Here is a 23332-nt window from a genome sequence, read left to right on the forward strand (position 1 = left end):
CCCTTCATAGTATACACGTACTGCAGTCAACATTGATCACTCCAAAACGACTTGAATAAAGATAGCATATGCCATACTATGCAGATATATTACAATATCCTTTATCATTTAAATTTTCCAGGAGCGAGCGAGCCGGGAGGCATTTTCAAACGTAGAGTCTGTTTCCTTCCGGCCTAGGCTTCAGGGGCTTGGTTCATGATTTTAACTGGTCTCCGACTAGGAAACTCGAATCAGATCAGTCAAGTATCAGCCCAATTTTCTGCTGCTGAATAAGTAATTGATTTATGAAGCAAAATGTTAATTTATTTAATAAGAAAAATTGTCGAGCCGAACAGCAGGCTATATAAACCGAGGTTGACGGGGGGGGGGGGGGGATTTATCCAATATGTTGATATGACAAGGTTTACCACGCTACTAGACATTTATATTACAGAAGTTATTGGACCATTGCCAATTTTCCTCGTCGAGAATACATTTTCAAAACGAATAAACGAAAACATAATATTTTCCGCATCAGATAAGTTATGAGTTTTTTCAATTGAATATTGCACTAAAATGCAATCAAAGGATATGATTTTTACATTCAGAAGAGTGACGTGTGATGTATGACCCCCCCCCCCCCCAAAGTAGGAGAAATCATCCTCGCACGAGGCTGTTTTTTGTTCATAACAGTAAAGCAGCAGATGGTGTGTGTGCACATCTCCCATTGGAGACTAAACTGCCCTCGTGTAAGAATATAACTTTAATATCTAATGTTTTTTTGTAATAACATTATTACAATCACATTTTTGATGACGGCATGATATCAGCACGGGAACACATCTTTAATTTTCTTCTATTATTTTAGATAGGCTACCTGTAAAATTAGGGGGGGTTTTGGTGATGAAAGCTACATATGTACGCTTTTCTTTTGCAGGCAATGATGAAACCTATGTCGTAGAAAAACACAGCCTTTTTATTATGTTGATGTTTTTTTAATAACGGTACGTGTAGTTGAATATAGTCATTTCGCGCGCCCGGATATTGTGGGAAGTTTCATACGCACGAAATTTGTTGGTAGTCATCAAGCACTTCAAACTATGTTGTGTACTTTGTTAACAAAAATATGCTGTAAAATTCATTAGCTAAAGATATTTAATATTGAATTGAAAGTACAGTTGAATATGAAACTGGCTTATTGAAAAGAGAGGTGCACGGGGTCGCTCTCATTGAGAAAGTGCACAGACTAGAAAATAGGATGCATTTCCAACTGTACTATAGGCACCCCGTGCAATATAAGAACAGTAACAAGGTCGTTTCTATAACTGTTGCATCTTTAGCCAAAAAGCATGGTCAAAATCCCTCCTCCCTTCTTTTCTAAAACTGATATTGTGATTACTTTTCCATTTTAAGTTCATGAATGCTTCTTAAAACCTTATTGACTGAAAAATGCATTTTCTTTTTAAAACAATGCAGACCTGTTGCGTCCTATCTTTTAGAAATGCAATTATTATGGGATTGAACTTTGAAACGGGAATAAAGCTTTCGAAAATGTAATACATCCTATCCTTAGCCCGAATGACTTATGAAGCGGCCTTAACCGCTCAAAATAGCTTAACAGTTAGTGTATAATTATATTGCTGCAGTTATGTAGAAGCTGTACAAATAATACAGGGTGAGTCAAAAAAGCAGAACCCGAACCCCCAAAATTTTATTTCATATTTAAAAAAAGGAATTGTCGTCACAATTGTCTTCAAACATCACCAGCGATAAAACATCAGTTTAAAAGTAAAAAATATTCAAAAAGGTCCTTTTGAAGGCCCGTCTTTCAATTAAAAAAAACCCCTGGATTGTATAAATCATATTGTTTGCCTAACCAGGGTTGTTAATAAAGATACTGTGTACTACGGTGTTTGACAGTTGTTGAAACATGTATACGGTGTCATTTTCTTTGTTGTTCCAAACAGTCAGAATACACAATATATATATTTTTTTAACAAGACAGGTTTTAGAGTAATTGTGTTTAAATGGTGATATTTTTTTAACGGATTGAGCAATTTCAGTAATTTTTTTCATCTAAAAGTAGCTTATGAAACTGGCTTTTCCAATCATTGTTATTTTTGGTGCTATATTTTTTTTAAATATCAAATTCATTTTTGGGGGGTTCGGGTTCTGTTTTTTTTCTCCCCCTGTATTTTAGGGGTACACGACAAGCTTGAGAAAATCGCATGGTTTAGTATACTGTTGCGGGCATCTCAGAGGGTGTCTATTGTCATGCATGTTACAATGAATATACAAAGGTTTTACTCATGCCTAGCTATCCCAGCGATACAAAACCATTGCCCTCTGACCCCGCCTTAACGCATCAGCTCTATAGGCCTTCATAACCATCCCCTTATGGAAGAGCAAATCCTGACACGTAGGCCTATCGCTATAATATTGCTTCAGAAACAGGGCATTCTTAAGCATGTTTACCTGTTTAAAAGTGACTTCGCGGTTGTCAAATTCCGAATTTTGTTTATAAATAAAACCTCTGCAAGAAACATATCATGAAAAGTTGATCCATTTGTCTACAACTTTGGAACAATGTGAGATTCCTTCAACGCGCCAAATGCCAATTTGACAATATTGACATTATTATATTATTCTAGAAAAGCCTGTGCGTGTTTCCCTTTGTAACCCAGATGTTTTCATGAAACGCGTGTGCCATTGTGCTTATATTAGGGAGGTTTCGCAAGCGGACGGATGCTGGAATTCTCTTGAATGAACTATTTTTGGAAAATGAAATAATGCTTTATCAGAAAATATAGGGGCCTACTTGATTCGGTTGGTTCTGGCTGAAAAAAATAGATTTTCTCGCATGATTTTTTTTTCGCGTGAAGCAGTTTTGATCGATTCGGAACTGATTGAACCGATCCGGAACTAGGAAAGTGACATCGGTACTTTTGACGTCATAAAATCAAAATAAAAATGGTCTCTCCGTCACTCAAGGTAAACTAAAGTTTAATCAATGTCACTTGAATTCGTGGAGTAGTTGAGCTGAAAGCAGCCTGAATGACGTTTGCTATCCGGAACTATATAGGAAAACGACTGTAACGTTTCATACGTTTAAAGTTTAGAGGGCATCTATATCAAGTTTCATTTTTTTTTTTTAAGCTTAAATCTCCCATTATTGGCAATTTTTCCGTAAGTCGTCTTTGTAACTCTTCATCTTGCCCCGAATTTCTACATCAGGTGAACATTTATCTATGGATTCAATTATACTCAACAAATAAAGCCAATTTCACGAAAAGAAAGCTGCAAAGAGCGGTAATGTATTAGGCCTAAGTGCGAATGCGAAGCGAAAATTGTTACAGAAAGCCCACGGCGATGCTAGCCCAGGACGCGGTCTTCATGGCTTTACACATTAGCGCGACGTTTTGGGCATCTACGCGAAGCAACAACCCAATCCATGTATGTACAGTATGTATGACATAGGCCTACATATCAATATCTTAGACCCAATCAGACACTGGAATCTGGAAATCATGAACCTTTTCAGATTTGGTTAAAGAAGATACTTTCCAAATTCATGCCAAATGGGTTAGGGGCATATATGATGTTTTTTGGTAATTACAAGAATTATTGTCTAAAAATCAACTCAAGCACATCCAGTGGTTTTTCGAGACTCGGAGTAAATATTTAATGGAAGTTAAATAAACAAGAAACAGAAACTTGGAAAAACGTTGGATTGTAACATGTTTACAAATTTAACTCAATACGGCTAAATAATTTGCATATTTGGATGTCAAATTCTGTCCTAAAACCACATCGACCATCACTCTATCACTTAACTCGTGTTTTTTTTTCTGTCCCTACAACAGAAGTTCTTATTTGGGTTGTTATATCTCACCAATTATATTGCGGCCTTATTGAAATAAATGTGCTAATGACATCACACGATAAAAGTTTCAGTGATAAAATTACAATCTATATTCAATTATCTTTCCGCTAATTTGCGTTGATATTATTGTTCATACTTGATGTGCGTTCCCAAGGCGTTGAGAAATATAACTTCAAATCTCAAAAATACTTAAGAGAATGAAGCGTCAAGTGAACAAATACAATTCAGTTCTTGTCCAGACCAGATTCGCCACCCAACAGTCTCAAATTTCAAAATTTAGGAGAGTAAACACATGCCTAAATTAAAATGAAAACCCTCCACCTGATTATAAACCAAGTCCCGAATTTCAAGGTGTTGATACTGATGAAGCGACGCCGTCAAAGCAGCACCAGCTGTGTATCAACATCCTCTTCGTATCTACTCGCTCTGTATTTAAAATAGAAACGGTGTGAATGTTACCACATTGACAGCTTTGTTTCTCTCTTTCATCATGACAATTTTCTACATGGTTCAGTTGATAGCCTCAATTTAATCAATGTGAAGAATGATGAGATAGAATTTTGTAAATTTAAGAAAAGAAATAATTATGACACGCATAAATGTGTATGTACAATCCAAGGGAGATTTCCCTGTAGAATCCCCGGGAGATCCTCTTTTATATAACATAATTGCGAAATCTTATCTAAAAAAGCAACTTTTTTCCTTCGAGAAATGTTTTGGCTATACTAGTCAAACATTGTCAGTCTTTTGCAAAGAACACTACCATTCAGTATTGGACCAACCAAATATACCCATCGTGGGTATAAACATTATAAGCATTTGAAATAACTTGTGACATTGTAGGCCTGCATGCGACATTCATTGTAAAACTTGATTACCTTGTCAGAGAATTACCCATCTGTCTGTTCTCGTTTGTGAGGAGGAGCTCGTTTGTGAGGAGGAGCTCGTTTGTGAGGAGGTCGGATGGCGTGCGGAGCTCGTTTGTGAGGAGGTCGGATGGCGTGCGGAGCTCGTTTGTGAGGAGGTCGGATGGCGTGCGGAGCTCGTTCTGAAAGGTAAGGTCAAGATATTGGTTGTTCTTCGTTCAAAAGAATAACTTCTCAGCAAATGACAGAGATAAGCCATCAAAACAAATGAGAGAAAAATATAGAATTGGCTTCCATTATGTGCGAATTATGCAGGACATCAAAATCTCGGAATTTGCGTGTATGGAAAATGCGTTCAATTGATTGGTAATGTTTTCGAATGCGATGATTCTATTTTATGATGATTGGCAACGAAAGAAATAATGGAGGTTCAAGTCCATGTTTTACGAAACTACATGAATAAAGAGCTATCTACCAGTCGATAAGATACTGCAACAGTGTATCGGTTGCAGCTACTTACCCTCTAAATCTTGCTCTTCGCGTACAGCTTCAACATCTATATACAGGGGGGAAAAGTTGTTAAATATCTGTATTATTGACATCGTTAAAATGAATTGTAGTGGAGGCTCGAACAGCTTTGGGGTAATCATGAGCTGTTGGGGAAATATTTGTCGTATACATTTATGCACTAAAACATTTAATTGAGGAGCATTAGAAGACGTGGGCAGCCGTGACGTTAGTCAGGCAGAATCAAATCGAAAAGTAATGTAACTAGAGTGAAAGTCGGGCGCGTAAGCGTTGATGAAGTAGCTACTACTTCATCAAAAGTAGTTGTAGCTACGAAAGCTTATGCACACTTTCACTCCAGTTAGTCATTTAAAGTGCTACTTTTCCATTTGAGAATCATTGTACTTGAGAATCATTAAATGAAGCATTATTCAAATTTGAACCTACACTTACCACAAAAGAAGGGATTATCTTCTCTTAACCTATTTCTGAACAAATAATTCATATCCTGTACTGACATGGACATACCTCGCTTGCTTTCCCCGGATTCGCCATCACAGCAACATGCGTCCTCTTTGGAACAAAATAAAAGGAAAAGTGCGTAAATATTTCAGCAAAAGATGAAGTTGTTCCAAAATAATATCAGTTTAAAAGTTAGTCTTAAGGGGCCAAATGTCTATATAATTTTGTGCGCCGGTTTAAGAGCATTTGGTTGGAGAGGAGAAAAATCATCTGATGTATAGGACAAACCAATTTGGCAGGTGTTTTTTACTCACCCATCAACACCAGGCCAAGTATGACCAGACAGCTCACAATTATTAACTTCATTTTGTCCACGCCAACAACTCACAGTACACGAATATAGCAAGTATCTTTGGGTAGAAGGTAAACTGTGACAACAAAGAAATAAACAAAGAAACTGCATATTTAAAGAGCAATTATTTTCTTGCACAATTAAGCGTAAAGTTTAAGAAGGTACAGTAACCGAAGTAGCTGAAGAATATTCGCAAGTCTAACAAGGCTCTACGTGTACTTGTAACTTGCATGAAGTGTTTAAGGTTCCGATGGATGTTTACCACGGGAATACAACTGTATCATCCTTTTCATAGAGTTTTAGTAATATTGACGAAAAAAAGAATAAAAATAGGCCTATCGAGAAAGAAAATCGACAGACAGGCAACTATTGGCCCGTCTGTCAGTTTGTGATACGCAATAAATGTGAATCTCACGTTAACTGCATTACAACATTTAAAAAAAAACAGTCCGGAGCGCCACTTACCTGTTCTATAAAGAATGCAAGAAATCTTCAAACTTGGCCTTAAATAGCATAAATATTTTCTTTTGTTCCCAGAATGCCGTTGAGAAAATAATGAATATTTATAATTCACCGGCAGAATTTAAAGGAAATTGAAGGATTAATTTTTTTAATATACTTCCGTAACAGTTTAAAACTTTGGAACACCTCTTTAAAGCAACTGGTGGAAGACTATTAATTGTCTTAATTGCTTATCAATACCTTAGCCAGACTGGTACCATCCTTGAAAACGGTTTTATTAGCTATTCTTTGCGGACTTAAGCCCCTCTGGAGTAAACACTGGTATCGAATTCTTGAAATGCGATAATTGTCATGGTTATTCCTCGTGTATTGGACCCCTGTCATATTTGAATATTAGTATAATTCCACACGTGATTAGCTGCATCAAAGGCCAAGTTCGGGCAAGGACCATTAGTCGACTAGTGGTTGATTTGTGACGTACCTTACGCCTGCGCACTGATAGCAACGTGCGAACGTCTCTAGTCAAACGCTGGTCAAAATGTCATCGCAAAACTTCCGGATCCTGGCTCTCTGCTAGCGTTATGAATGCGCGCGGCTATTGGTTACCAGCGAAGCAACCAACCCCAGTAGGCTGGTTCGTTGACTAGACAGAGTTCGGGCAAACGTTAGTTAATCATTGGTCAACTATAGTCCTTGCGCGAACTTGGCCTATACATGTATCTTAAAACCATCTGGTTGCACTAGCGCGTAATCCCCCCACCCACACCAATGTTTACCATGTAGTGTGGATATTCCTTTGTTTTCGTATTTAGCAGTAAGTAAAACCTGTGAAAAAAACTCATTTTACTCACACTTTGAAAACTCTTTCAACCCATTTTTTCTATGATTCCCTTTAGTGTTTCTTTTCATTTTGCCACCGATAAACCTAACCCCAAAATGCCTCTAAACCTGTTTTTCCAGACAACGTTGCTGCTACCTGGTTTAGGTGGACCATCTTTTTTGTTTGGAAGACCACATACACAGTGAATGTAATGTTTGTACACCCATACAAGTGTGTATTTGCCTGCAATCGGGTACCCCTATTGTCCCTCTTTTGTTTGTACTTTTTAGGAAGACCTCCCACTTGTTTTGTACACGATTTGGGAATTGATTGACAGCCCCCCCCCTCATGACCTTGTCGCCTCCCAAGTCGCCCCCCCCCCCCCACTGAGATTGTGAGTTTCTAAAAAATTATCATTGGTCTACATGACCCCCCCCCCCCATGAAATGTTCAAGCCCCCCCCCCCCCAGCACCCCCCCACTGAAAAATTCCTGGCCACGCCACTGTTTTGGGGAGAACAATAAACTTTGAGTGGTTTTTAAAGAATACTTTTAAAGAATACGCACGCACTTTTCTTAATATCCAGACGCTTTACAACGTAATTTTTATACTTTAGAGGTTTAGAAGAATCACGTTTCAAATTTTCAGTAAGATTACATTTCCCAAGACTAGCAAATTACGTCGACGTCTTCCATTCCTTCTGTATGCCCTCCTTGAATTTCTACATCGTGTGGAGATTATACCTGTTGACTATTTTACCCAATGAATATTGAAGCCAATTGCAAGGAAAAGTTCATTCATACTTTTACAGGCTTACACGTGTGAATAGGAAGCAAACCTTTCGGTGTATCCGTCATACGTGACAAAATGGCGCGATGTATTATCATTCGCTCAAGTTCACAACATGCCCAATCGGTCATCGCGGACTTTAAAAATCAGTTGGTATGAAAATACTTCAAAGTTTCACTTAAGGATTACTGATGATGTTTGTTAGGCCTAAAACAGACAAGAATAACAGGTACAAATATTATGCACGTTCAGTGGTTTTATCATGAGACACGGACAAAATATTTATTTGAAGTTAGATTATAGTGAAATAAAGATAAAATCATTGAAGTACATGTTTAAAAAGAATACTCAATACACCTAAAAGTTGAATATTTTAATAAATGTGAAATTCTGTCTCTAAAAACCTTAATATTGCCTATAGTATAGATATTCATTGGTGAAATCCTCAACAGTGTTTTGAATAATAAATTACCAAAATTACAGCTATTTTATGGTAAGAGTTTCTACAGGGTGACCCCCAAAAATGCAACCCTAAAATATTGATTGTTATGTTTTGGGTATCAGATTAAAGCTGAGAGATTTTTCTTTCAAATACTGAAAAAAAGTCATGAAAATAGCACTTTGGGTTGTTGGAAATGCCAATTATGTAGAAGTAGTCATTTTTTATCCTGTACACAAATACTTCTAACAGTGAAAAAAGTCTATAGTTAGTAAGCCCACTGTGCAATTATCTTTAATATTTTGACATATTCATGATGCTGAAAAGGTTTAAAATAGGACTAAAAAGGAGGAGATACCTGTTCAGCTGGAACATAAAAGGTATTTCCATCAAATTCATTTGCACTCTTGTCATATTATGTGCAGCGTTGTTTGTGAGAATTAGGACATCCCTTAACTGTAGTTTGTGTACAGGATGAAAAATGGCTGCTTTTACATATAAATTGGCATTTTCTCAGCAATCCAAACGCTATTTCATGTTTTTTTCAGTATTCAAAAGAAAAAGCTCTCAGCTTTAATCTGATACCCAAATCATCAAAATCCACCGATCCTTTTTTTTTAAAGGCAGATGTTTCAGGGTTGCATTTTTTGTTTGGGTCACCCTGTATAATGTTTTGAATATCGACCATCACTATCACATTTGACACTCGATTGTTACTTTGCCTACTAAGTTTGATGGAATGTCTATTGGTGTTAATGTGTCACCCTTTGTGTTGTAGCTCCCTTATTGTACGTCACAACACTTTTAGCCTTAGATATTTGTTTGGTTCCATTCTTTATTAAGTTGATTATTTTCAATTTTAATACATGATTATGTGTTTCCAAGCTCAGCTGTTGAGAAATGTACAGTAAGTGCAGGAAATGCAGAATCATATAATGTATTATACATGTTATTATATATATGCATGTATTGGCCTTCAACGCATGGAGCGTTCCACCAATGAAAAGCTGGTACAATCGTCTTACACACGAATATCCGCAATATCAAAAAGAAAAAGAAAAAAAATCGTTTCTCTCAAGAATTACGAATGCAGCGAATATAACTAAGTTGTACGGAGCGGATTCGTCACCCCGAATGTCATAAATGTTAGAGCTTAGAAGAGCAAACACAAGCATAATATTAACACTTCAATTAAAATAGGAAAGTTTTACCAACAACACCTGTATAATACATTGTAAGTCCTGAAATTAAAAGTGTCGATTCTAAAGTATGGCGTCAGAATCCTCTGCGTCCATGTCTCCGCTAGCTCTGCATTGAAAAGAGAAACAAATACGAACGTTACAAAATTGCAGTTTTGTTTCACTCTTTCATTGTACAAATTAATGAGCACATGAAGGATAAGTTGATAGCCTCCATTTCATCAATGTGAAGAATGATTCAGATGAATTTTGCAGAATTTAAGTAGAATTTGAGTCTGACAAATAGAAATGATTGTGTAAAGTTTTGCTTGGAATTGTTTGATCTGATGAACCATACATTGTAACTGCGAAGTCTTATCTCAATAGACAACGTTTTTATATGAGAAACGTTTCGGTTACTAGCAAAACTCTGTCAGTTTTACATCACAGAACATTGTCATATATAAACATATGGCATTGCACGTGCAGTATTCATTTTCATTACCTTGCCAGATTAGCATGCAAGTTGTCCACTACTCGGTATTAGCCTTTCTTGCGCCTGTGTTGTTTGGATAGACCCTCCCCGGAGGGACCGACGGGGCCGCCCCTTTTCGAAGGTTCGGCGGAGTGTAATTTTTCGAAGGCGAGATGCAGAGCTCGTTCTGAAAGGTACATCAGGCCACGAAATTAGTTGATACCTATTTCACATTTAAAAAGCTTATATTTCATGAATATAGCCTCAAACTGCGTAAGACGTGAGAGCTCTCTACCAGTCAATAGCCGCTGATACGGACAAGGCATTGTAGTTGTGTATCGATGGCAGCTATTAATTATACTTACGATCTAAATCTTGCTCTTCGTGTCCGGATTCAACCGTGGTATCTACAGAGGAATATATTTAATTAAAGTGATTATAAAACTTATTATGTATCCTTGTTATTGATAATTAAAAGTGAATTGTAGTGGATGCTTGAAAAGATTGGGGTATTGAGAGCCGTTGGAAATTCTGTATTAATACCTAAAAATTAAATACAATATTATATGCAGCTCTGAAACACTTACTTGAGATTCGTTGTATTTTAGAACATTGAATTTGAAGAAAACTTTGAGCAGTTATCACAAAAGAGGGGATATTTCAATATCTTCTCCTAATCTATTTTTGAACAAATAATTCATATCCCGTGCTGACATGTACATACCTCGCTTGCTTTCCCCGGAATGGCCATCACAACGTGCGTTCTCTTTGGAACAAAATAAAAAGAAAAGTGCGAAAATATTTCAGCAAAAAAGATCAACTTGTGCCAAAATAATTTCATGCAGTATCGCGTAAAAGCTCAATTTAAGCGTCTAGTCTTAACTCTTAAGGGCCAAATGTCTAATAATGTGCGCCGGGTTTAGAGTGTTTGATCGGAGAGGAGAAAAATCATCTGCTGTACAGGAAAAACCAATTTAGCAGGTGTTATTTACTCACCCAACAACACCAGGCCAAGTATGACCAGACAGCTCACAATTATTAACTTCATTTTGTCAACGCCAACAACTCACAGCATACGAATAGTATATCTTTCGGGTAGAAGGTAAACTGTAACAACAAGTAAATAAACAAAGAAAACAGGAAATGTATACAATTATTTTCCTGCACAGGCATGAAGTTTAAGAAGGTAATATCGAAGCAGCTGAATATACACGCATGCATAAAATGGCTCTACCGGTACTTGTAGCTTGCAGGAAAAGTTTTTAGATTCCGATTGATGTTTTCCACGGGAATATAAATGTACAGCTTTTTTTCTTAGAGTTTGAATTGATATTGATAAAAAAATGTACTATCAAAAATAAACTCAACAGACAAGCAACTACATGTATACATGTAGGTCCGTCTGTCAGTTTGTGATTCGCAATGAATGTGAATCTCACGTTAACTGCATGCATTACATACAACATTCAGAAAAACACAGTCCTGAGCGCCACTTACCTGTTCGATACAAGAATACAAGAAATCTTCAAACTTGGCCTTAAATACTCTGCGGTCCCTGCATGCCGTTGGGAAACATTCTTATGAATATTCATAAGTCACCGGTAGGGTTAAAAGAAATACCTTACAGTAGGCCTACAATGAAGCATAGGGCCTACATCCGAAAATTCCGATGAATAGGCCTATGTCTTAATTTGATTATAATTTATTGTTATTACCAGTTCGTGAAGATGCTACGTGATCGAAAAAGGCTGAGAAGTACAAATGCTTTAGTCTTAAAGAATACCAGAAGATCAACAATTTAGGGCAGAAATAAGGAAAAGGATGAAAACGAGCAGTCTCTTTAATGTAACGTGCTAAAGACTATCATTGCATTAATTGCTTATCAATACGATAGCCAGACTGGCAACATTCTTGAAAATGATACTCTGTAAATGTATATAATGCTCTTAATGGATTAAGCCCCTGTTGGGGTAAACACTTGTATCAATTTCTCTAAAACCGAGAATGTTCATTTGTATTACTCATGCGTCGGATCCCCGTACTTTTTGAATATTAAATGTAGTATAATTACACATCCGACTAGCTGTATATTAAAATCATCATGATGGAAAGTGATCTTCGTTTTCTTAAGTTCGGCTTCCTTTGACGAAATTTGTCAGTGTCAGCATTCTGCGATCCAACATCAAAATATATTAAAACCCTGATCATTCAAAAAAAATGAAAAAGCTCATACCTAAGATTGGTGTATACCTGGAGGCAAATTGTCATCACTGTTTTGTCCTTAAATGGTCTCACTGCCTAAAAAGAAACAAGGCTATCAACAAAGATTCCCCGTTTCACGAGAAGTGTATACTTCGCCCATGCTATTATGCAAATTTTGTGAGCCAGCTTTCACAACAGCTGATGATTGGCTGACGAATTGGCGCTACTTTTCAATTTGCATCCAGCGCGCACGTGTTCCAGACATGCGCAGTTGACCATTTTGTCCCTTCAAACATGGTGACTGGCTGAAATTTGACCACGAAATTTCCACGGTGAAAAGTTGTACATAATCCTCATGAATACCGCGTTGACTGACTAAAGAAAGGACGGGGGGGGGGGTAATACGTTGTTAAAGAACATTATTTGGGAGAGAACAATTAACTTTGAGTGATGTTTGAAGGATATTTCCACACACTTTTCTCAACTATCTGGACGCTTGACAACGTAACATTTAGGCCTAGGTGGTTTAGTAAAAGCCGTATTCACGTTTCAGATTTTCAGTAAGTTAAAATTTTCCCATTTTAAACGTCTTCCAAACACTTCTGTATCAACATGCCAGCCTCGAATTTCTGCATCGTGTGGAGATTTATCTGTGGACTATTTTATTCAATAAATATTGAAGCCAAATTCAAGGGCATACAATAATAATTGCAAAGAGCAGGTCATGCATACTTTTATATGGCTACGCGTGTGAATGGTAAGCCAAGTTTCGGTGTATTTACCATTAAGCATGTGCAACGTGAGAAATCGGTACGATGTAGGTAACGTTCTCTTGTAATGTATGAATATACTTAAAAGAAAAAAATATTCACATTCAAAAGAGATGAAAATGTATTATTCGAGTCTATATATCTTTGATGTTAAATATCAGGTTGCTTTTTTTGCTCTTTGTTTTTAGTGTGTTTTTTGAAAATGCACGTAATCAAATGAAAATTATTTTATTTAAAAAAAAAATGCTTTGGTCCAGATCGAATGTGAAACAATCAAATTGGAAGGACACAGTTGAGGACGGAAGCAGTTGAGGAACAGTTTCTGTAGTTTTGAAGTTTAAGGAAACGAATGGAAGACTGTTACTTAGTGCTTTAATGTCAAAAACATATAGCCATTACTGGTACCATCCTTGAAAAGGATCTGTTGAAATTACTTCTTAGTCACGAATGGAAATGGATGACCAATGTCACTAGTATCGATTTCTCGAAATGCGAGAATTTTCATTGCTATTCCTCATGTATTGGACGCCTGTCATATGTTAATATAAGCACAATGGCACACGCTTTTAGCTGTATCATGAAAACTTCTGCAGGGTTACAAAGGGAAACACGCACAGGCTTTCTGAATATTTCTAGAATAATATAATTATGTCAATATTGTCAAATTGGCATTTGGCGCGTTGAAGGAATCTCACATTGTTCCAAAGTTGTAGACAAATGTATCAACTGTTCATGATATGTTTCTTGCAAAGGTTTTTATTTATAAAAAAAATTCGGAATTTGACAACTGCGAAGTCACTTTTAAACTGGTAAACAAGCTTAAGAATGCCTTAATTGTGAAGCAATATTATACCGATAGGCCTACGTATCAGGATTTGCAGTTGCTAACTTGCCTTATACTCTTCCATATTGTTGTTGTTGTTGATGTGATGTAATGGCACGTTCGGCAAACTAGTGTCCTTTGTGCCATAAGCAATACTTCTGCGTTACAGAACAGTAGGCTAATCAGCAAAAAAAACCCGTACGACATGAAAAACAAAGACACTTCGTGAGAGCTGCGAGAGACAAAAAGAAAGAAATGCCAAAAAACAACCAAGCAGTGACAGTGACAGTTCGGTTATGAAGGCCTATAGACATGATGCGTTAAGGCGGGGTCAGAGGGCAATGGTTTTGTATCGCTGGGATAGCTAGGCATGAGTAAAACTTTGTACATTCATTGTAACATGCATGACAATGGACACCCTCTGAGATGCCCCCAACGGAGGTGTATACTAAACCATGCGATTTTCTCAAGCTTGTCGTGTACCCCTAAAATACAGGGGGAGAAAAAAAACAGAACTCGAACCCCCCCCCCAAAAAAAAATGTAGCACCAAAAATAACAATGATTGGAAAGCCAATTTCATAAGCTACTTATAGATGAAAAAAATTACTGAAAGTGCTCAATCCGTTCAAAAAATATCACCCTTGAAACGCAATTACCCTAAAACCTGTCTCGTAAAAAAATTTGTTATTGTGTATTCTGTCTGTTTGGAACAAAGAAAATGACACGTACAGTATACATGTTTCAACAGCTGTCAACAACTGAAGTGCACAGTATCTTTATAAACAACCCTGGTTAAGCAAATGATATGATTGATACAATCCGGTTGTTTGTTTAATTTAAAGACGGGCCTTCAAAAGGATTTTTTTGGATTTTTTTTACTTTTAAACTGAGGTTTTATCTCTGGTGATGTTTGAAGACAATTGTGACGACGATTCCTTGAAATCGAATTTTGGACGAAAGAGGTTAAAAGGGTCCTTGTGTTTAAATCGTGATATCTTTGAACGGATTAAGCAATTTCGGTAATTTGTTTAAGCTAAATTTAACTTGGCTTTCCAGTCATTATTATTTTTGGTGCTACATATTTTTTTAAATATGAAATATAATTTTTGGGGTTAGGGTTCTGCTTTTTTTGACTCACTCTGTATTATCTGTACAGCTTCTACATAACTGCAGCAATATATTATACACTAATTGTTAAAGCTATTTTGAGCGGTTAAGGCCGCTTCATAAGTCATTCGGGCTAAGGATAGGATGTATTACATTTTCAAAAGCTTTATTCCCGTTTCAAAGTTCAATCCCATAATAATTTCATTTCTAAAAGATAGGATGCAACAGGTCTGCATTGGTTTAAAAAGAAAATGCATTTGGATGAATTTCAGTCATAAGGTTTTAAGAAGCATTCATGGACTTAAAATGGAAAAATAATCACAATATCAGTTTTAGAAAAGAAGGGGGGATTTTGACCATGATTTTTGGCTAAAGATGCGACAGTTATAGAAACGACCTTGTTACTGTTCTTATATTGCACGGGGTGCCTATAGTACAGTTGGAAATGCATCCCATTTTCTAGTCTGTGCACTTTCTCAATGAGAGCGACCCCGTGCACCTCTCTTTTCAATAAGCCAGTTTCATATTCAACTGTACTTTCAATTCAATATTAAATATCTTTAGCTAATGAATTTTACAGCATAGGCTATTTTTGTTAACAAAGTACACAACATAGTTTGAAGTGCTTGATGACTACCAACAAATTTCGTGCGTATGATACTTCCCACAATATCCGGGCGCGCGAAATGACTATATTCAACTCCACGTACCGTTATTAAAAAAAAAACATCAACACAATACAAAGCTGTGTTTTTCTACGACATAGGTTTCATTATTGCTTGCAAAAGAAAAGCGTACTTATGTAGCTTCATCACCAAAAAAACCCCCTAATGTGACAGGTATAGCCTATCTAAAATAATGGAAGAAAATTAAAGATGTGTTCCCCGTGCTGATATCATGCCGTCATCAAAAATGTGATTGTAATAATGTCATTACAAAAAACATTAGATATTAAAGTTATATTCTTACACGGGGGCAGTTTAGTCTCCAATGGCAGATGTGCACAGACATCACCATCTGCTGCGTACTGTTATGAACAAAAAACAGTCTCGTGCGTGGATGATTTATCCTCCTTTTTAGAGGGGGGGGGGGGGGGGTCATACATCACACGTCACTCTTCTGAATTTGAAACTCATATCCTTTGATTGCATTTTAGTGCAATATTCAATTGAAAAATCTCATAACTTATCTGATGCGGAAAATATTATGTTTTCGTTTATTCGTTTTGAAAATGTATTCTCGACGAGGAAAATCGGCAATGGTCCAATAACTTCTGTAATATAAATGTCTAGTAGCGTGGTAAACCTTGTCATATCAACATATTGGATAAATCCCCCCCCCCCCCCCCCCCCGTCAACCTCGGTTTATATAGCCTGCTGTTCGGCTCGACAATTTTTCTTATTAAATAAATTAACATTTTGCTTCATAAATCAATTACTTATTCAGCAGCAGAAAATTGGGCTGATACTTGACTGATCTGATTCGAGTTTCCTAGTCGGAGACCAGTTAAAATCATGAACCAAGCCCCTGAAGCCTAGGCCGGAAGGAAACAGACTCTACGTTTGAAAATGCCTCCCGGCTCGCTCGCTCCTGGAAAATTTAAATGATAAAGGATATTGTAATATATCTGCATAGTATGGCATATGCTATCTTTATTCAAGTCGTTTTGGAGCGATGAATGTTGACTGCAGTACGTGTATAGTGAAGGGCAACCAGCACGGCCATGCAGCGATCCTGCCAATGATTTAATCGAGGCTACCACGCGCTGCGCGCGCCGAATAAAGCTTTGAATTTTTCAATCCACGTGTTTCCCTGGTACTCATCAAACGCCTAGCATTGATGTGCATCCGCCAGGTACCAGCCGATTTTCAGTCGGCCATGTTTGATTTTTCGCCGAAACTGGGAATTTTGACACGTTTGGTCATCCAATTTTCGAGAACTTTTTACGCCGTAAATGACTTTTATGAGCCTTGCAATTACAGTAATTTGATGAATTAATGGTCCGCCAACTTGGTGAGTGTTGAAGTAAACTTTATTTGAGACTAATTTTGGAAACAATTATGATGCTAAAATTGCGCCGTCAGTCGTGGGATTAGCCCCATAAATGTGGCCTATTTACTGGACTGCCTCCGTAAACATAGGCCACACATCCACATGTACAAAAATCGTGTCGACTTTGCCAAATTTGATTTTCACATTTATGCTTAGTTTGTAGGATTTTTTTGCTTTAGAAGCATACCCACCCTCTTTATAGGCTAATCAGAAAGTGCTGCCTTTTTCAGATGTTTATTTTTCGTGAAATTTCCAGATTCATTTTTACACGTTTGCGTATCAAAATTTCAACATGAAATTTCACAAAAATTAGACATCTGAAAAAGGCAGCACTTTCTGACAAGCCTATAAAGAGGGTGGGTATGCTTCTAAAGCAAAAAAATCCTACAAACTAAGCCTAAATGTGAAAATCAAAATTTGGCAAAGTCGACACGATTTTTGTACATGTGGATGTGTGGCCTATGTTTACGGAGGCAGTCCAGTAAATAGGCCACATTTATGGGGCTATCGTAGGATGTACTATGCTATGAGCCTTGAAACGTCTGCTTGAGATGGGGGGGGGGGGGCGTGGTGGAAGACGGGATGCTGCATGGGCGGAGATAGTGGCCAATGTACTGCACTACCTCCGTAAATAAAGGGTACACTTCCACCATGTACAAAAACATGTCGAACTGTGTCAAATTTTAATTTTCACATTGAGGCTTAGTCATGTTAGTTTGTCGGGTAATTCTTACTTTTAGGACACCTCTATTTTTTACGAGTTCTGTTGAAAACTGACTTTTGCAGATGACTGTCCAGTACCAATGTGACTTTTGCAGGCTAAAGCAGTCTTTTTTCTTCATATAAACTAATGTTAGTTGTAATTTTGAAAGCACTTTCAAAGAAAATGTGACTTTCCTACCTTTTTTCGCAGTCAGACGTGCATGTTGTAGTTCTCACACGCGTGAAAGCCCTACATAATAAAGGCCCGATGCTGATTGGCTGCCAAAAAAAAATAAATAAGATGTTTGTTTTTTATCAGCCAATCAGCATCGAGCTTTCATCGCATTGAGTTTTGAGGTTTGCCATCTTGGTTTTTGAGTCTGTTTTCTGGTTGTCATCGTCGTCTTTTACCCCTGAATTTCCCTCATTAATCAAAGCCCTGCCCTCTTTCCACAAAATTAATCCTGCTGATATTCAAGAAGGTGTCATTGCCAATTGTTCAGATGTGCCAAGAAATATTAGAATGTCAATTATGAGTGTCATTTAGTCAACTGTTTTGGTGAGTCTTTCCCTTCCTATATAGGAACAGGGGTCCTAAAAGTAAGGATTACCGTTTGTAGTTTATTTTTGCTTTAGAAGTACATGTAGCTTATGAGTAACTCCAGCTGACTAGCTTGAGTAACTCCAGCTGACATGCTCACATGTAGCGCTGGAGGAATAACCTGTTCGTTAGAATGTGGTAGCAAGAGACCCTAAAAAAATGGCCTCTCAAAAATTGCTCATTTTCACCTCTAATATCCCACCCCAGAGTTCATTTACATACCTCATACATTCAGCAGTCATTTACGAAGCCTAATGATCGACTTGAAACAGACCACAAACAAAAGATGTGAAAAATCTTGACGATTTCGGTGGCTAGTCCGTAAAAAAACGCCAGTTCCAACGGCTGACGTCCATTTTGTTTTGCTAATTATGTAAATGTATGCATCAAGTGATGACATCAAAAAGAAATCTGCGCGAGCGATGTATGTGGGTACCACACCGTTTTCAGGCGCCGCAAGTGAGTTTAATTTTCGTCTGGTGCGTTGTCGCGGAAACCAAGACAACGAGACGGAAAGCAAGACAACGAGAATGCTGGACTGGGAAATTGAAAGGGAAATTAGCAAATTAAGGTTTGACTGTTGGTTTTTATTTAATCTGTCCTCAGAAGAGACTGACCTTTGTGAACCATGCTGAGGCTGGATTGGATGGACCAGACCAGTGCCTGGACTATCGTGAATGACTGCCTGCTGAGGCTTTTCCCCAGCGACATCAAAGCCATTCACACCGTAGCCGATGATGCCCTGGCCTGGATGTCTACCCTTGGCCTACAACTGTAGGCTGTGCACGCCATACGAAAGAAGAAGTGCCTAGGCTAGGCAAGACACTGAGGACAGGCTGGATGACCATCATCATGGTGACTGGGATGACCTTAAGGGTGAGTCAAATCAAGAATGCAACCTGCTCCATCAAAACACATCACAATGTGCACCAATGAACCTCAGATTTCCCTTGTAAATGAAATTATGTCAGTACAAGACCATAATTCTCTCACTTGATTCTTGTGAATTTGATTTTTGTCCTCTTCTGATTGAAAGAACTTTTGATACTTTTACCTGTAGCATCCTGGACAATACATTGTAATTTGAAGAAAGAGAATTGAAAATAATTTCTCAGCAATGATCATAACAATCATTTCAGAAAGACAGCTAGAGGAATCGAGATTTTCCTTTATTGAATGATTACTGTGTGATTTGAATTTTTATATACACTACAGAATCAAAAAAGAAAATTCATTCGGGTGGACCGACAAAGAGAAATGCAAATAAGAGTTGCATTAAGCGTTCAATTACTGTCATAGTTGTTTGCAAGCAGATAAACTCTCATATTTCAATTGTACATTTAAGCTCTCTTTTGCTGCCAACCTCTTACAGTATGATGCACATGTTTTTAGATTGATGGAGCAGGTTTTATGTTTCATAGGAGAGAGTTACGTGAACAATAACTATGAATTAAAGCTTTTTCCTCCAAATTATTTAAAGGCATATAGGATCATTTGCAGTTGTCCCAAAATTAACCTCCCACAATAATATTAAAATGCTTACTTGGATTAAGTAAAGATTGTAGCAGTACAAAACACCCTGTGAAATAATCTGTCTGGCTTTCTGTTATTTCAAAGAAATCAAGAAATTTTGGTGATTTCCAAAGATCAATCAATTGACTGTTTTTTGGAATAAAGAGTGCTACTGACGAAATCGTGTTTCGTGTTCAAAAGGTGGTTGTTCACTGATTTCTTGAAAAGTGTAATATCCACTGAGCTGAAATTTCAACAATTATGAACTTTCTTCTTTGGATATTGACTTGTGTTATTATAGGAAACAAAGGAAATGCATGAAAAGTAAATGATCCTTTATGCCTTAATATGAACTGTTGCTAGTGTCAATAATTTTGTGCAGTAAAGGTACACACATACTCTATCCACGGTCGCTAAAAAGAATTTGTTTTCATATTTGGATTTCATAATAATGTCAGTTTGTCTTCAAAATATATAAGTTTATTTACCTGAAATCATTTGGATCGGACAGCTGAAATTTAAACAGATGCATTTTTTTCTGTGGATTGAAAAATTGCTTTTGATTGGTGCAAAGGAAACGAATATTAATTTTTTCCCAAAACAATTCTGCCTATATTGACAAAATTTATAAAACCTTATCCAGTGATGGAAAACAATAGATGCTTTCAATCTTTGCTTTCAATTTTTGGTGTTGTTGATGTGATGTAATGGCACGTTTGGCAAACTAGTGTCCTTTGTGCCATAAGCAATACTTCTGCGTTACAGAATAGTAGGCTAATCAGCAAAAAAAAAGACGTACGACATACAAAACAAAGACACTTCGTGAGAGCTGCGAGAGACAAAAAGAAAGAAATGCCAAAAAACAACCAAGCAGTGACAGTTCGGTAAAGCATGGAGGCAGGAGTGGGGGGAGCGCCAATGATCCGCCGAACATGCAGTGTCGCTGGTGCCCTGCAAGGCCGGACCGTTCACCATGCAATTTAAGGGCCCGGGCCCCGCCGGGTTCGTCGCAGGTCCGCAACGCCTTCAGGTGATGAGGGCAACACTGTGTCCAGCCAACCATTGACGCTCCCCTCTCCCGCACATGCGCAATATCTACAATATCAAGGAGGTGTGGCAAAGGAAAATAAATGAGCTGAACTATCACAGTTAATACTAATTATCATTTGCTGACAGATAATGACATGTAGATTTCCTGCTGTGATGTTAGCATAATGTAGGTGCCAGTCTGGTTCAGGAAAAGCTGTTATACACATGTAGCCAGCAGCGTAGCTGGGGGGGGGGGGGAGGGGGGAGTTTGCATAGGGGGGGGGGGCGCACATCCCCATAAACAGTTCGCCCCCCCCCCCACTGAAAATTTATCATCTGGAGAAAAACACAGCTGTATGAGTAACTATGATTAGCTGGAAGACCATAAGGCCCCCCCAAAAAAAGTCTCCGGTTTCTGGTATGCGCGCGCGTCGCCGTAGCCATGCGCGTCGGCAAAATGACAAAGTTTTTTTTCAATGAAAGATGATGTTTCAAAACCGCCAAACTCACTGGTTTGACTGGAATCCTGCTGCTGCACAATTTTAACGTGTTTTTAGATTGGATTATGGTCAAGAATAAGCTGTCTTATCTATACTAATGACATAAATCACACTCATAACACATATTTTATATTAGGCGAAAGCAGAGCACTTTGAGCGCCGCCTGTTCCCGCCGTTTATTGCTGATGGCAAAGATTGTTTGCCCTCCGATAACAAGATTATACATTAAAAATTAACAATTAACAAAATGGGCAAAGCCTGTTTGCCCTTCCAATGCCAAGATCCTTTTGGACCATTAGCAAAATGAACAAGTTGACAGTTTGCACTCTAATAACAAAATGAAATTGCAAGTTTGGTCACATTAAACCCATTATCAAGACTTTTAGAATACCAAGTCTCACATCTTAAATATACCATGTTGTATTATGCAAGATTTAGATAACACATCATCGGAGAACGCGACGTCCAGGAAAAAGCAGAGATAAAATTGTTAAAATGCTCTGAAAACCTGTGCCCAACAACATTCAACGCTCTCCTCCGTGAAGGTGTTGGACTTCACCTTGTATTATAACATATGTTGCCACAAATAATCTTTTTTCCAAATATGTTTCTATAAACGTTATTTCGAAAATAGTGTTGTCACAGTGGAGTGCTCGCTAGAACTGACTTCATTGTCACAATACCTCTCTATTAAACCTTACTGCCCACGCCCTATTATATAATACCACCTGGCTTCGTAATGCACACTATGCATTGTCTGAAACTCTAAGACAAATATTTCCCGCTATACTGCGAACCGCTGGCAATGAATAGTCTTATCTATACTAATGACATAAATCACACTTATAACACATATTTCATATTAGGCGAAAGCAGAGCACTTTGAGCGCCGCCTATAATAGAACATTACCAAAGCAAGGGTTTTATTAAATTAAAATTAAAATAATTGAAATTGACATTTCCTTCTTTCACGATATATACAACTGTACCATAATTGTCAAAGTACTCCAAAAAATTAAGTTATACTTTCGACTGCAATCTCTCTTTTTAGTCTTGTATTTCAATCAGAATCTACAACTCCAGACTCTGTGTGACCTTTAGCCTCTTTTCTAGAGAATCTTTTATGTAACCAACTTTACTTTCCTCTATTCTCCACCTTTCGTGTCGCTTCCGACACCGCTCTTTTACGTCATTATTAGCAGCTGCTGTTACGCCACCTGACCTCTGAGAGTGCAAGCCTGAATTTAAATGAGGTGCTACTGTCTGAAGACAACATTTTGAGGATACATTGCCTAGCCCTAGTGTAACTCAGTTGTTTGTCTTTTGACACTAGTTTACACACGTTTTTCGACCTGTGTGCTGGTTTGAACAAACATTCTTCTGATTTAGAGCTTATACCTGCTGTGGACATGTATCTCATTAGCATATTATATGGACAAGCTGAACTTGAACCTTTAGCAATTACGACTTCATTGCCTGCCCGATACTGATCAGTTTTACTCTTTTGAATGCACACTGTAAAGTAATCTGAATGAACTGAAATATCATTACATCTGATAGAACTTAATTCATCAAATCTCAAGAAAACGGCGAAAGCTATAGTTATCATACTAAGATTCCTTATTACCAATAAATCTTGGCTGTCATCAAACTTATTACAAAGCTCAATTAACATCTCTGAAGTGACGACATCTTTCTTGATAGTCTTCAGACCTGTCGTTCTTTTTGCCGACTCGTGAAGGTTTCTAACAAAAGCGTTGTCTGTGGGATCGAAGAGACCGTTCATGTCATGTGCCCACTTGATGCCATATATTGCTGATG

General features: G+C 37.6%; 1 protein-coding gene and 1 long non-coding RNA gene across 3 annotated transcripts; one reads left to right on the forward strand and one right to left on the reverse strand.

The window, feature by feature from the left end:
• Positions 1-3603: 3603 nt before the first annotated feature.
• On the reverse strand, positions 3604-6745 carry LOC119729338 (early nodulin-75-like). Of its 2 annotated transcripts, none has more exons than XM_038201965.1 (6): positions 6515-6745; positions 6012-6125; positions 5764-5808; positions 5249-5284; positions 4741-4877; positions 3604-4288 (listed from the first exon to the last, which is right to left on the reverse strand). In XM_038201965.1, exons 2-5 carry the CDS (start codon positions 6061-6063, stop codon positions 4753-4755), a joined length of 258 nt encoding a protein of 85 aa, XP_038057893.1. In that variant the 5' UTR covers positions 6064-6125; positions 6515-6745; the 3' UTR covers positions 3604-4288; positions 4741-4752. The 2 variants fall into 2 exon arrangements, with proteins under 2 accessions (XP_038057893.1, XP_038057892.1); XM_038201964.1 differs by having other exon boundaries at positions 3614-4288; positions 4741-4910; positions 6515-6740.
• Positions 6746-16514: 9769 nt separating this feature from the next.
• Positions 16515-19561, forward strand: LOC119727219. The gene is made up of 2 exons (XR_005270923.1): positions 16515-17128; positions 19077-19561. It is a non-coding gene; the product is annotated as an uncharacterized LOC119727219 (long non-coding RNA).
• Positions 19562-23332: the final 3771 nt, after the last annotated feature.

Source organism: Patiria miniata, unplaced genomic scaffold (genome assembly GCF_015706575.1).
Source record: "Patiria miniata isolate m_02_andy unplaced genomic scaffold, ASM1570657v1 HiC_scaffold_20, whole genome shotgun sequence".
NCBI lineage: Eukaryota > Metazoa > Echinodermata > Asteroidea > Valvatida > Asterinidae > Patiria > Patiria miniata.

Excerpts from the sequence above, each read along its gene's own strand:
- LOC119729338 (XM_038201964.1), bottom strand. The coding sequence starts at position 6,063 with ATGAAGTTAATAATTGTGAGCTGTCTGGTCATACTTGGCCTGGTGTTG. Across the intron at positions 5,809-6,011 it reads ACTTGGCCTGGTGTTGATGG|AGGACGCATGTTGCTGTGAT; the intron begins GTGAGTAAAAAA and ends TTTGTTCCAAAG. Across the intron at positions 5,285-5,763 it reads ATCCGGGGAAAGCAAGCGAG|ATGTTGAAGCTGTACGCGAA; the intron begins GTATGTCCATGT and ends CCCTGTATATAG.